The 15000-nt window shown below is 42.8% G+C and overlaps 2 protein-coding genes across 10 annotated transcripts in view; one reads left to right on the top strand and one right to left on the bottom strand.

Annotated features, from left to right (window-relative positions):
* Positions 1–11442, bottom strand: part of cry3b (cryptochrome circadian regulator 3b) — an 11477-nt gene extending 35 nt beyond the window's left edge. Inside the window, exons 1-15 of one of the 5 annotated variants that reach the window (XM_043223622.1) lie at positions 11079–11438; positions 9359–9520; positions 7377–7485; positions 7158–7300; positions 6766–6950; positions 4778–4875; positions 4483–4623; positions 3871–4182; positions 3491–3642; positions 2515–2717; positions 1843–1953; positions 1698–1769; positions 1160–1237; positions 962–1086; positions 1–874 (exon numbers count right to left, since the gene is read on the bottom strand). The exon at positions 1–874 is cut by the window's left edge and continues 35 nt beyond it. In XM_043223622.1, coding sequence (XP_043079557.1) covers positions 836–874; positions 962–1086; positions 1160–1237; positions 1698–1769; positions 1843–1953; positions 2515–2717; positions 3491–3642; positions 3871–4182; positions 4483–4623; positions 4778–4875; positions 6766–6950; positions 7158–7300; positions 7377–7485; positions 9359–9516 — 1926 coding nt within the window. In that variant the 5' untranslated portion in view covers positions 9517–9520; positions 11079–11438 and the 3' untranslated portion in view covers positions 1–835. Of the gene's footprint in view, positions 878–961; positions 1087–1159; positions 1238–1697; positions 1770–1806; positions 1954–2514; positions 2718–3490; positions 3643–3870; positions 4183–4482; positions 4624–4777; positions 4876–6765; positions 6951–7157; positions 7301–7376; positions 7486–9358; positions 9521–11078 lie in introns of all 5 variants that reach the window. The other 4 variants (XM_043223620.1, XM_043223621.1, XM_043223625.1 and 1 more) reach the window with 4 other exon arrangements.
* A 1238-nt stretch (positions 11443–12680) lies between these two features.
* rbbp5 (retinoblastoma binding protein 5) overlaps positions 12681–15000 on the top strand; it is a 7002-nt gene continuing 4682 nt past the window's right edge. For 3 of the 5 annotated variants that reach the window (XM_043223637.1, XM_043223636.1, XM_043223635.1), the window contains exons 1-7: positions 12681–12855; positions 13165–13190; positions 13697–13869; positions 14258–14398; positions 14479–14641; positions 14719–14828; positions 14987–15000. The exon at positions 14987–15000 is cut by the window's right edge and continues 106 nt beyond it. In XM_043223637.1, coding sequence (XP_043079572.1) covers positions 12837–12855; positions 13165–13190; positions 13697–13869; positions 14258–14398; positions 14479–14641; positions 14719–14828; positions 14987–15000 — 646 coding nt within the window. In that variant the 5' untranslated portion in view covers positions 12681–12836. Of the gene's footprint in view, positions 12856–13164; positions 13191–13696; positions 13870–13923; positions 13946–14007; positions 14037–14257; positions 14399–14478; positions 14642–14718; positions 14829–14986 lie in introns of those variants that run through there. The other 2 variants (XM_043223639.1, XM_043223638.1) reach the window with 2 other exon arrangements.

Raw genomic sequence — 15000 nt, 5'->3', positions numbered from 1 at the left:
TACCACACGGACTTAAGAAACAAATGCTGGTACTATTTTACATTATATATATATATATTTTTACAATTCAAAACAGCTACTAGCATTCTTTAGAAAAACAAAACACAAGCGGTAAAAATGCACAGCTCCACAAGATACAGCTGTCAAATACAAAACACTGGAGAACATAGAGATGAAGACGATTACAGGTGAACTTAATGTACAGCGGTGGAAGACAGATGAGGTCAAACACCTGGGGGCCGACCGAACACTGACACATGGAGCACAATACAGTCGTATATACAGACGAGACAATCATTCATCTGGTACAGTTCAGATAGTTTGGACCCAAACCCCTTCCAGAGGCTGCAGGTGAGGCCGATCTGGATCCGTTTAAGTGGGGTGTAATGCGTGTTCTTCTTTGGCTGCTTGAGATTACTTGGGTTCTCCTATATTAAGGTCCGTCTATGCCGAAAACCTTGCTGAACCCTTAGCTCTGGTTCTCGTTTTCAACTACAAGTGCAAATATAAATGTGGAGTTATTAAAATATTCAGCTTCTCGTTCGACCCGGAGAAGATTCGTTACACTGATTCGCTTAGGCTTTGGCGTGAAAGGACCTTGCTTTAAAAGATAAAAGTAGACACTATTTACATCTGATTTTTAAAATCAATATTTGGGATAATCGATTTTTTTTTTTAATTGTATATTTTATGAGAAACTTCCTAAAAATGTTAAAATGACCTTTTTGCCACAATTTGATTGGACAAATAATTTAATCGTTTTAAATTACTTTGTTTGTGTTTAACACGCGAGGTAAGGTTATAATACATTTTGTGAATCATCAGTGGGTGGAGCTTAGGAAGAGAAGGCCACGCCCTCCCCGCCTTCCCGTTGCTTCTGAAACAGAAGAACAACCGAACGCTTCCGTTATTATTATTATTATTATTAATCAGTAACGTTTTTTTTATTTTTTTTACAAACCTCGCCATCTTGGGCTTTTAGCTCTGAGGTGGAGGAGGTGGTGCCGTCATCACCATGGCAACCGCTAGGCTCCACCTCCCTTTCTCTCTTTCCAGTCCCGCCCCCAACCGGCCAAATCAGACGCCCTGAAAAGGAAGTCGACATCAAACTTTGTTCGCAAACCATTGTAATATATTTCCCGTGCGAACAAAACCTGACCTGGTTGCTGTGGGACGGCGAACTCGTGGCTGTGCTCCGTCAGCTCGCTCTGGGCGGCGTAGGGCGACGGGCGGTGGCCTGCAGAACAGAAGCGTAAATAATAAAAAATTAGCAACGCAAGCGCTAATAAAACATTATTAAATTAACCAAAAGACTGGGAGTGTGCAATATTTATCATCTGCAATAATATTAGTTTTAATGATTAGATGCGAGTATTTAGCGAAAACCAAAACTCGCACGCATTACGTAAATGAAAATGAAATAAATGAAACTGTATGAAATGCCTGATAAAACGGTGTTTGTGAGCGCACCCCTACTTTGTGTTCATTCATGTTCTGCATCTAAAAGCTCATTGCCGCCACTGAATACAATTTAAAAAAAAAAAAAGGTTACTGTGACTTTTTAGCTTCTCAATTTCAAGTTTTTCCACTCAATACTGGCTATTATTGCTCGCAATCACAAGTTTATATTTTCGTTATCTCTAAATTCCCAGAACATGTTCAGATCTTATTCTGGTGACTAAGGCACAGGGTCTCACTGAGGGCGTGACGGTGTCTTGCTCCGTGGTGTTTGGCTCCGCTCGGCCCGGGATGCTCTCTCCTGACCCCTGCTGGACACACGGAGCATTAAACACGTTTTTTACTCACGCTTATTCGATGGCGGCGTCTCTGTCAAACACTCACGATGAGAGGAGGTGCCGCTCGGGGTCCTCCGGCGTGTAGGTGGCGCTGCCGCTCCCTGAGCCTCGACTCCCACCACCTCCATGTGGTTAGACGGGACGCTCGCCAGGAGACCTGACGCACGACAGACGATAAAGAACAAAATAATACACTAGACGTATGCACCGCAGTTTGTGGTTTTCCAGCTCGACGCTTTACTACTGTACTCCGATGATTCTGATTGGCCGTCAAAGGTTTTTTGGTTTTTGAACTAGAAAAAAAATGTTGCATATATTTCGCCATTCTCTTAAAGTTAGTGTCCTTTCGCACAGAGAACAACAAAATATATCAACAACTATAACAAAGCAGTTTTGACGTCCAATACGTTTAAATGCTCTTAGAAGATGGATTTTGATTGGCTGGTGAATCTTTGAACTAAATAAAACTAAATGTTGCTGTATATATCGATATATCGTTATCATAACTATAAATGACGACTTTAGCTATGATAGCTATATTAGTGGATGATCATGTTTTATTATAAGCGCGTTGCATTCGGTGGATTCTGATTGGCCGTCAATGTTTTTATCGTTCATCACCTGGAAAAATGTCTTCTGAAAGTGATTCCAATCATACCGTTTATCGTAACTATAAGAGATATTGATATGAAATCATTGTCATTAGCTGGAGTCTTACTGAGTCCTCTGTATCTGGAGAGCTGCTGGTAGATCTGCCGCATCCTCTCGATGTTCAGGCGGCTGGCCTCGGCGTGGTTCACCATGGGTTTGGGGTAATCCACGCCGATCACGCACTTGGCGGCGCGCTGCACCTCGTCCGGAGCGTTCCAGGGGTCGTAGATGAACTTGGCTGGAAAATCTCGGAGTACAGGTAAGTATCGTCTGTAACCAGAGGGAGAGATTAACCCGCAGCGCCTCATCACAACCTCCACAAGACCAGAGCTCCGCCTCCGCACCGCTGCAGGGCATCATGGGTAACCCGGCCGCGGCCAGAGGCGCGCACACACGCAAACACACGCCCTCATTTACACAACATGTGTGGCTAGTCAACATCAAAATAGGTCTAAATTAAAATTAATTAAATTTTAATTAAAAATTACATTTTTAACTGTTAAATATTACGAAATGTATAATAATGACCTGATTAATAATGATCAGTTTATAGTAAAAATTTTAATTTTAATTAAACTCTTCAATATAATATTAATACATTTACCAACACTATATAACTTATTTAATTAAGATTTAATTGATTTAATTAAAGTTTCTAGATACAACTCATATGTTCATGAATAATTAATGGTGAAAATATTTTATTTTAAAAACAAATTTTTATAGTTGACATTTGACTGATTATTAAAATCAAATATTTTGTACATAACGCTAAATAATTCATTAAAAATACATATGTATTATAATATATGTATAACAATTTTAATTCATTATTATTATTTAAATAATTACTATAATAATTATAATATAATACCTACTCACATCTATAGCTAATATCTAATAATATAATTATTAAAATTATGAAAAAATATTATTATTAGAATGAATATTATATAAACTGAATTAGATACACACACACACACACACACACACACACACACACAATAATTGTAGAGTGGTGTAACTGTGTGTTGGCTGCCCACCTGATGAAGTCTCCGTTGGGGTCGATCCTGCGCCCGAAGCCCACGGGACAGTAGCAGTGGAAGAACTGCTGGAAGAAGGAGCTGCAGGAGTGACAGAGCCAGCTGCCGGCGTTCACGCTCCAGTCAGCGTCCAGCAGCAGCTCCTCGAACACCTGCACACATCACAGCGCCGTTACCCAGCATGCCCTGGGCCGCACCGACGGCCACATCACGCCGTCACACGATAATCTTGTATCATATTGAGTTTAATGAAAAGCTTAAAATTAATTAAACTGGCTGTTTGTGGTATTACGCCCTAAAACTATATTTTTAAACGATTCCATTTAAATTGGAGTCAAAGGTCATCTCCAGATAGTACCCAGCATGCTCCGGGGCCGTACCTTCATGCCCTCCTCCCAGCTGATCCACAGATCTCCTCGGGTCAGGAAGCAGGCCACGGCGTGCCGCGCCAGGTGATGGATCCAGCCCTCCTGCCTCAGCTGGGTCATGATGGCGTCGATCCAAGGGAAGCCCGTCTTGGCCTCGGCCCACTTGGCCAGAGCCTCGGGGTTCCTGTCCCACGGGATGCGGATGCAGATGGGGTTCCCCTCCATCCGGTCGAAGCGGGGGTTGTTGCTGGCCGCCGTGTAGAAGAACTCCCTCCACAAGAGCTTGTCGTAGAGAGAGATCGACGGGCTGCCGCTCTTCTTCACCTGAGTTCATAAAGTTAATTAGGATGATTAAAGAAAACTGTGCTTTGTTTTCACAATATAAGAAAAGAGCTTTTTAAACTTCAACTATGATCTATACATCATGATGTAAAGAAACTGCGTTTGAAGTGTATTGATTATGATTTACATATTTAATAATAAAATATGTAATAACATGCAATATTTTTAACATTATATATTAGAATTGGATCACATTTAAGATGAATTGGATGCTATTCGTGTAGGTATTAAAGAACACGTTTAACTGGAGTGCACTGATCAGCTGGGAGGACCGGGCCGTACCTTCTTGTAGAGTTCAGTGAGTTTGTAGAAGAACAGACGGCAGGACAGACAGCCGAAGCGCAGGTACGGACTCAGACCCAGAGGACTGGCCAGAAGAGGACTGGAGCTCAGCTTGGGACGCTCAAAGTTCTCCTGCCACGCCTGGACACCAGAAACACACACCTCACACACGGCTGATCACGTGACCTGTGTGTGTGTGTGTGTCTGTGTCTCTGTGTGTGTGTCTCTGTGACTGTGTGTGTGTGTGTGTGTCTGTGTCTCTGTGTGTGACTCTGTGTGTGTGTGTGTGTCGTACCGCAGCAGCGTCTGGTCCGAGGTGTCTCTCCAGTCTCATCAGTGCCTCTGATTCTCCTCCGGGCCAAACAGCAGGAGACAGAGACTCCGTGTCGAACCCTGAACACAGTCACACTCAAGATTAGATCTGGGTTTCATCCGAAGATTTCAGACTCGATTATGTAACAGTGAAAATTTACAAAATTCAGGTAAAGAAATTAAAAGAAAAAAGTAGTGCATAGTTTTCATAAATGAAATATTGATTAATCTTCATTAGTACATCTTCATAAGTTATAAAAGATTCAATCAAATTGTGTGTCTCTCTCTCTCTCTCTCTCTCTCTCTCTCTCTCTCTCTCTCTCTCTCTCTCTCTCTCTCTCTCTCTCTCTCTCTCTCTCTCTCTCTCTCTCTCTCTCTCTCTCTCTCTCTCTGTCTCTCTCTGTCTCTGTCTCTCTCTCTCTCTCTCTCTCTCTCTCTCTCTCTCTCTCTCTCTCTCTCTGTCTCTCTCTCTCTCTCTCTCTCTCTCTCTCTCTCTCTCTCTCTCTCTCTCTCTCTCTCTCTCTCTCTCTCTCTCTCTCTCTCTCTCTCTCTCTCTCTCTCTCTCTGTCTCTCTCTCTCTCTCTCTCTCTCTCTCTCTCTCTCTCTCTCTCTCTCTCTCTCTCTCTCTCTCTGTCTCTCTCTCTCTCTCTCTCTCTGTCTCTCTCTCTCTCTCTCTCTCTCTCTCTCTCTCTCTCTCTCTCTCTCTCTCTCTCTCTCTCTCTCTCTCTCTCTCTCTCTCTCTCTCTCTCTCTCTCTCTCTCTCTCTCTCTCTCTCTCTCTCTCTCTCTCTCTCTCTCTCTCTCTCTCTCTCTCTCTCTCTCTCTCTCTCTCTCTCTCTCTCTCTCTCTCTCTCTCTCTCTCTCTCTCTCTCTCTCTCTCTCTCTCTCTCTCTCTCTCTCTCTCTCTCTCTCTCTCTCTCTCTCTCTCTCTCTCTCTCTCTCTCTCTCTCTCTCTCTCTCTCTCTCTCTCTCTCTCTCTCTCTCTCTCTCTCTCTCTCTCTCTCTCTCTCTCTCTCTCTCTCTCTCTCTCTCTCTCTCTCTCTCTCTCTCTCTCTCTCTCTCTCTCTCTCTCTCTCTCTCTCTCTCTCTCTCTCTCTCTCTCTCTCTCTCTCTCTCTCTCTCTCTCTCTCTCTCTCTCTCTCTCTCTCTCTCTCTCTCTCTCTCTCTCTCTCTCTCTCTCTCTCTCTCTCTCTCTCTCTCTCTCTCTCTCTCTCTCTCTCTCTCTCTCTCTCTCTCTCTCTCTCTCTCTCTCTCTCTCTCTCTCTCTCTCTCTCTCTCTCTCTCTCTCTCTCTCTCTCTCTCTCTCTCTCTCTCTCTCTCTCTCTCTCTCTCTCTCTCTCTCTCTCTCTCTCTCTCTCTCTCTCTCTCTCTCTCTCTCTCTCTCTCTCTCTCTCTCTCTCTCTCTCTCTCTCTCTCTCTCTCTCTCTCTCTCTCTCTCTCTCTCTCTCTCTCTCTCTCTCTCTCTCTCTCTCTCTCTCTGTCTCTCTCTCTCTCTCTCTCTCTCTCTCTGTCTCTGTCTCTCTCTCTCTCTCTCTCTCTCTCTCTCTCTCTCTCTCTCTCTCTCTCTCTCTCTCTCTCTCTCTCTCTCTCTCTCTCTCTCTGTCTCTCTCTCTCTCTCTCTCTCTCTCTCTCTCTCTCTCTCTCTCTCTCTCTCTCTCTCTCTCTCTCTGTCTCTCTCTCTCTCTCTCTCTCTCTCTCTCTCTCTCTCTCTCTCTCTCTCTCTCTCTCTCTCTCTCTCTCTCTCTCTCCGTCTCTCTCTCTCTCTCTCTCTCTCTCTCTCTCTCTCTCTCTCTCTCTCTCTCTCTCTCTCTCTCTCTCTCTCTCTCTCTCTCTCTCTCTCTCTCTCTCTCTCTCTCTCTCTCTCTCTCTCTCTCTCTCTCTCTCTCTCTCTCTCTCTCTCTCTCTGTCTCTCTCTCTCTCTCTCTCTCTCTCTCTCTCTCCGTCTCTCTCTCTCTCTCTCTCTCTGTCTCACCTAGCTCGTCCAGCAGGGGCACCCCGTATCTCTCTCTGTGGTTTTCGCTGACAGGCGTCACACAGTTTCTCAGCAGCTCTGGGGTCAGAGGCTCTAGAGGAGGCTCCGGCGGCTCCATGCTGCTCACCAGAGTCTGGAAGCGCTTGTAGGTCAGCGGCGGCTGTCCCCCGTTCAGCTCCATGATCCTGAGCACCAGAACACACACACACACACACACACACACACACACACACACACACACACACACACACACACACACACACACACACAGTCCTTTCAAATGCATATTTACAATCTAGAATTAAAACAGATACAATGTGATCGAACACCACACTGAAATGTCTTTTTTATTTTAAACGGTTAAATGTTATAGTAAGTATTAGCGCTCGTACCGGTCCAGATCGTACAGCGTGTGTGAGATCTTGGTGATCACCTCCACTCCTGCTTCAGACGCTAGCTTCTTTATAGCCGCGTCTCGCTCTTTCCCGAACGGCTCCGAGTCACATTCGAACGTCAGGCGAGACACCTTCCACTCCTGCCGACCAATCAGAGAGGGGTTAGAGTGGTCACGTGACCCAGGAGCGTCTTCGCTGTGAAACTGAAGGCATTACCTTGAAGAGGCGCGGGAAGATGTTAGCCGGCTGGCCGCGGATAACAAACAGACGGGAGTTGAGTTTACGAAGACTGGAGTCCAGGTCCTCCAGACACTGCAGCAGAAACCTGACACACACACACACACACACACACACACACACACACACACACACACACACACACACACACACACACACACAGAACAATCTGCAGAATGCACTGCTTCAAGATACATTCAAGAATGTAAATAAGGCCAGAGAAATGAGGAGCTTAAATGTACATATATTTCATTCAGCGCTGGAATATATGTTTATTAATAACGGCTTAAAAAAAAAAGAAACAAATAAATGCTATCGATTTGTGTTTTATGACTCTTAAATGTTTGCTTGAGTGTATTTTGTAACAAAAATAATAATAACAGTAAAAACATTAACTTATTACTTTATTACCAGTTTTATTACATTTGTTTAATATGAATATTATTAATAATATTAGTATTATTAGTAATATATAGTTTTATTACTTTAATGTGTCAATAATGATGATGATAATAATAATAATAATAATAATAAAACAGCCTTCAGGTTTTATGATAACATTAATTTACAATTTAATGTAAACAACATTTATTTTATTATTATTATTTTTTATTATATACTTAGCAATTTAAAAATGTCATATAATACTAATAGCAATTTAAAAATGTCATGGTGGGATTAGCTATTCTTCTCTCTGTCTGTCTATGACATCATTTAGCACGGCCGCACATGACCACCTTCACACACACACACACACACACACACACTCACACTCTCTCACGCACACTCTCTCACGCACACACACTCTCACACTCACACACTCACACACACACACACTCACACACACACTCTCACACACACACACTCTCACACACACTCTCACACACACTCTCACACACAGACACACACACACACTCTCAGCGTGTCTCTCCGTGAGGAACACTGTGTTCCCGTCTCTTTCATAACTGATCTCTGTGTGTTTCAGGAACACAGTCAGACTCGTGACGGAGCGGCAGAATCTGGGTCATCACCGTGGAAACACGTGACATCATTAAACCCCAGTCCAGACCAGATCTCTGACGCAAAGAGCAGACCAATCCAGCCCAGACTAGACCAGACAGATACTGAAACCATACTAGATTGAGACCAGACTAAGACCTAAATGAGATCAGGCCAGAAGAGACTGAGACCCAACTAAGACCTGAACCAGACAGAAACCAGACTGTGACAGGATTGAGATCAGACCAGACCGAACAGAGACCATAGAGCTCAGACAAGCAGAGAGCAGGATTCAGTTCAGAGTAAACAACAAAACACACACACACACACTCCATAAACACACACACACACACACACTCCATAAACACACACACACACACACTCACACACTACATAAACACACACACACTCACACACACACTCACACTCACAGACACAGACACACTCACACACACACACTCACACAGACACTCACACAGACACAGACACACTCACTCCTCTAACGAGCCACCAGATGGAGCTGTTTAACCCTTACACTTCTAGGAAAGATTGAACACCTGATCAGGATCATGAATAAATCAACAAATAAAATCAACTGTGATTCATAAATATAGCCCATAATAACCTAAAACAGCTTTCCAGTATTATTCATTTAACATTCATTAAAAATGAGAACACACCAACAGATATTACCTAATTTAATATGTTAAAAACAAGATATGAAATACTTGTAATTTAATGTTATATAATAATATTTAATTATTATACATTTTTATTAATATTTTTACAGAATATGATTTTAATTTCTTATTATTATGTGTGCGTGTGTGTCTGTCTGTGTGTGTGTGTGTGTGTGTGTGTGTGTGTCTCTGTGTGTGTCTCTGTGTGTGTCTCTGTGTGTGTCTCTGTGTGTGTGTCTCTGTGTGTGTGTGTGTGTGTGTGTGTGTGTGTGTGTGTCTGACCTCCAGCGGTTGACCCCTCGGTTGGAGGCCCCGGCGAACCAGGGGTCGAGGAAGTAAACGCATCGCAGCGTCTGGGAGCCCCGGGCCGCCTCCAGGAGAGACGGGTTATCATGAAGACGCAGACCCTTCCTGAACCAGTGGATGGAGTTGATCGGCATGATGCTGCACACACACACACACACACACACACACACACACACACACACACAGACACAGAGACAGAGACACACACAGAGACACACACACACACACAGAGACACACAGACACAAAGAGACACACAAAGACACAGACACAGAGACAGACACAGAGACAGACACAGAGACAGACACACAGACAGACACACAGAGACAGACACACAGAGACAGACACACAGAGACACACACACACACACACACACACACACACACACACACACACACACACACACACACACACACACACACACACACACACACACACAGACACACACACACACACACACACACACACACACACACACAGACACACACACACACACACACACACACACACACACACACACACACAGAGACACACACACACACACACACACAGACACACACACACACACAGACACACACACACACAGACACACACACAGAGACACACATTACTATCATCATCAAGTCACAGAGTCTTGCATTTAAACATAACCAATAACAATCATGCTACTTTTAATAAAAGTTAGACAATATATGTTGCTTTTATGTATTATTAAAAGCATAAAAATATATTAAATAACTCTTACTTTATGTAACGAGTGAATATAACACAACACATCAGCTGTGACTTTATCACATAAAAAACATTTTTAATTAAACATGGAAGTAGAACAAATATTGAGATCATAAACATACAACATTTTCAGATATCTAAAATTAACAACAAATACACCCTGTATATAATTAAATTAGCCTATTATATATATATATATATATATATATATATATATATATATATATATATATATATATATATAATTACACTTTAGATCACATGGGTAATAACATTTAGTTTTATTATTATTAACATGTTACTAATAATAATAATAATAATAATAATAATAATAATAATTACCATTGATAATCATATTAAAGGGCTACTTTTATACGTGCTATTATTACTATTATTAATAATGAATGCTGGTTTAATTGAATTATTATTAATAATAAGTACACTGTTACTAAGAATAATTCAACAATATTTACCTTACATAATAATTTTATAAAACATCATTTTAGTTAATATACGTTTTAAGTAATATTCCACTGTATAGTTTTTTTATTGTAACTTTAAAATTAATATAACAAAAAAAAATGCAGCGTTGTTTTACTTTCTTTACTTTTTACGTAACCAGCCGGTAAAAGACAGAGAGAGCAGCTCCCTTCAACAGTTCAGACATTAAACAGCATTTTTAATTAAAGATGAAACCCGCCGCACACATTAACAGCAAAAAAATCAAAGTTTCACACATAATTGAGCTTTTTAATAACTTGACCCTCGATCCTGAAACTGGGTCATTACAGGAAGCGTCTCTTACGTCACAAAGTTACTTAAAAACCATACTTAATAAACAGAAAGTGTTGTCATGTTTATCCCCGCGCGCGTTTAATGGAGCGGGTCACCGGGCCGCTCTTTATGTAACCTGTTTATCTGTTTATTTTCTCATAAACACGCGCGGGTTCGCGGGGCGCCACTCACCTGAGGCGTTACTGGAGACTTGACGTGAGTTTATGTGAGTCCCGGTGATAAAACCATCTCAGAGTCGATGCAGAACCACCGCAGACCAGCGAAGTCCTCCAAAGTCCAGCGCCACAGAACCGGGCCAAAATAGAGACGGTTTACATAACGCTCCCGCGCGCTGCGCATGCGCCGACTCCGAACGACCCGGCGCGCGCACAGATGCGACACACTAGATGCGACCACAATTTCGTTTGTAACGATAGAAGCGTACTAAAAATAATTTCGCGGGTCTGTATTTCTACTAATTCGTGTAAAGTGTCTATTGCGTATGAAAAGCCTGTTCGATCTTCTTTTTATTCAGCGCACTTAAAACGACGCGCTCAATCTATAGTTGTAACTCTATGCTGCCTGCGCGCCGCCTCTTTAACGCACGCCGCTGGTGTCCCACATATGGAGGCCGCTCATTGGTCCGCGCCGGAGTGACGTCAAAAAATCCCTCTCACGTTTATGCGGCGTGGATGAAAAGAGCTTTGCGCGTAGTTTTGAGTCATTTTGAACGTTGAATACAGTTTAGCGCGGTTTTAAAGTGCGATCCCGCCGCGCGTTTGTCATTTTTGCCCTCTTATAATGCTATTATAGCCGATTTTCCGAACGCACCTTACCCCGCCTTATAAGCTCATCTGCCGTCTGATTGGTCGCGTACTCAGACACCCGGATGATCACGGGCGCGACTCTATAGGACGCCATTTTGGATCTGAGGTCGCGGTTTCAGTACAGCGCAGGAACAGACCGTAGAACAGCAGGAAACTGCGCGAATGTTGCCTTAAGTGCCGCTGACGCAGTTATTTCTCTCGTAACAGTTATGTAAAATAAAATAAAAAAAAACTTTTAAACAAAATCAAATTATTCAATCTCTAATGCACAATTAACATAATTACATCTTTACATTATATTAAATTATTATGAGCAAAAATCTCTGAAGATCAATATTCCCATTCAAGTTTATATTTTTAGAACTCCATGGTTTGGGAACATAACATTATCCAGACATGACTTCCTGTTTCACAGGAATATAAATATGCAGAGGCAAATTGCCTTTGTCATCCGTCACAGTGGAAAAAAGAAAAGAAAATAGTTCTTTTGGGTAGTAACAGATTGTTGAGCTTTACAAAATATGCTGTCAAGAAAGCAGAACATAAAAAAACAACAACACTGAAGCTGAAACATTGAACATTTCCACCATTAAGGGGTTTAATCAACAGGAAATGTTATCAATCTGACAAAAAAAAAAATAGCATAGTTTGATCTGACTTTGTGTACCAATGTCAGATGCTTTAATAAAAGAGTGTACACTCATGACGGACAGTACTTTTGCTAATAGAGCTTTCATTAGATATATTTATCTCAATTTCACCAAAAATGATATTTACGCCTTTTTGGTTCTCAGCCTTTCTTAAATATATTGTCTTAATGCAGCATGAGGAGGACAGTTTGAGTTTGGCCAAAAAACTGTCCAGGGACCATTTAAAAGCTGCACAAAAACCTTTCTTTTAATCTGCTTTAAATGTCAATTTCAGTCTAGGACTGACGGTGTGTTTTGATCAGGCGCTCGCTGGGGCGCTTTGTTTTGGGGTCCTTCCTCGCAGCTCCGCGCCAGTCGCGCTGCAGTCGCTCTTTGGGAGCGTTTTAATGTTTCCATTTTTTGCTGTGTTTCCCTTCATATTTTAATTTTTCCTTCCAAGCACTTATCGGGTTTGTGTTGGTATCACAGCAGAGATGAATCTGGAGTTGCTCGGTGAGTTCCGCCGCGGGAGAGTTTGTTAGCTCCGCGCTAGCCGCCGCTAGCCGTCCGTAATGTTTATAAACATTCAGTGAAGACTTTCACAGAAACTACTGATCACTTTACAGTCGAATAATTGTAGGAAACGGTTTCTTTGGCCGTTCATTTAAAGATGTGTTTTATTGTATACACCTTTCGCTTCTCTGATATGAACTGTCATAAATGTTCATTGCTAATTAATTGTATTAATGCAGACTTGTGTCAATGAGTTTTCTGTCGATGTTGAAATAAAGTTATAATTCAAAACTGTTTTCTATTTTGCAGAGTCGTTCGGGCAGAATTATCCAGAGGTACAGCAAATGATATATTTATATTCTCCAAAAAATGTCCAAGTGTTCTGTTTAAATTAATTGTAGTTTTGTTGTAGTTTTCTTCAGCCAGAAATAACCATCACACATTTTTTCCAGATTTACTCACTAAAGTCTCATTCAGTGTGGGAGTCTAGTCAGAAATGTACAAAAATCAATTTATGACACATTAAAGACTAATTATTGTTCTCATTTGCCACTATCCTTGCTTTCTTCACTCATTTAAGACGCAATAAAACTTCATATTCTTCCTTATTCTTTTATATATTTAATATGTGTAAGTCAGAATAAGCATGCTGATTGAATATTGTGTGACAGCGTCTCATCATTCAACAATCAACATTTTATTCAAAACTTGAAATCTTAAAAGTAGACACTACTTAAATTGAATGTGTTTTTTTGAATTTGTTTGGATGTGGACTTCATCTTTGACCCATATATGTGTTTATATATGATGTGTGTGTGTGTGTGTGTGTGTGTGTGTTCAGGAGGCCGATGGCACCCTGGACTGCATCAGTATGGCTCTGACCTGTACGTTTAACCGCTGGGGGACGCTGCTCGCTGTCGGGTGTAATGACGGACGCATCGTCATCTGGGACTTTCTGACGCGAGGAATCGCCAAGATCATCAGCGCACACATACACCCAGTCTGCTCACTCAGGTACACACACACACACACACACACACACACACACACACACACACACACACACATACACACCGGTCTGCTCACTCAGGTCACACACACACACACACACACATACCCGGTCTGCTCACACACACACACACACACACACACACACACATACACCCGGTCTGCTCACTCAGGTACACACACACACACACACACACACCCGGTCTGCTCACTCAGGTACACACACACACATACACACACACATACACCCGGTCTGCTCACTCAGGTACACACACTCTCTCTCTCACACACACACACACACACACACACACACACGGTCTCTCACTCAGGTACACACACACTCTCTCTCTCACACACACACACACGGTCTCTCACTGAGGTTCTGTGTGTTCAGCTGGAGCAGAGACGGACACAAGCTGGTCAGTGCGTCCACAGATAACATCGTGTCTCAGTGGGACGTCCTGACGGGGGACTGTGACCAGCGCTTCCGCTTCCCCTCACCCATCCTCAAGCTGCAGTACCACCCCCGAGACATGTGAGTGACCTCGCTTCCTGTCCCGCTTCCTGTGCGCCAGAGCTCCCGTCCAGTGTAGTGAGAGAGGGCCTGTGTTTCAGGGACAAGGTGCTGGTGTGTCCCATGAAGTCTGCTCCTGTCCTGCTGACGCTGTCTGACTCCAAACACGTGGTTCTGCCGGTGGACGACGACTCCGACCTCAACGTGGTGGCGGCCTTCGACCGGCGCGGAGAGTACATCTACACCGGCAACGCCAAGGGCAAGGTCAGAGGTCACGCCCGAGAGTGTGTGAGAGAGAGAGTGTGACTGAAGTTGATCTGGTGTGTGTGTGTGTGTGTCAGATTCTAGTGCTGAACACAAACACACAGGACCTGGTGGCGTCGTTCAGGGTGACCACAGGAACCAGCAACACCACCGCCATCAAGTCCATCGAGTTCGCACGCAAGGCCAGGTCAGAGAATAATTATTAATATTAATATTAAGCTCAGCAAAAGATCTTAAGATTTTTCTTCAGTTATAATACGTTTTTTAAACATCAGGATGAGTCTGAGCAGTGTTTGGAGTGTTTTGGAGAACCCGGCGTCATGTGATCATCTTCTCCCCCTGCAGCTGTTTCCTCATCA

The sequence above is a fragment of the Puntigrus tetrazona genome, chromosome 22, assembly GCF_018831695.1.
Source record: "Puntigrus tetrazona isolate hp1 chromosome 22, ASM1883169v1, whole genome shotgun sequence".
Taxonomy (NCBI): Eukaryota; Metazoa; Chordata; class Actinopteri; order Cypriniformes; family Cyprinidae; genus Puntigrus; species Puntigrus tetrazona.
Note: the sequence above shows the minus strand (reverse complement) of the source record. Positions and strands in the feature narration are given on the sequence as shown.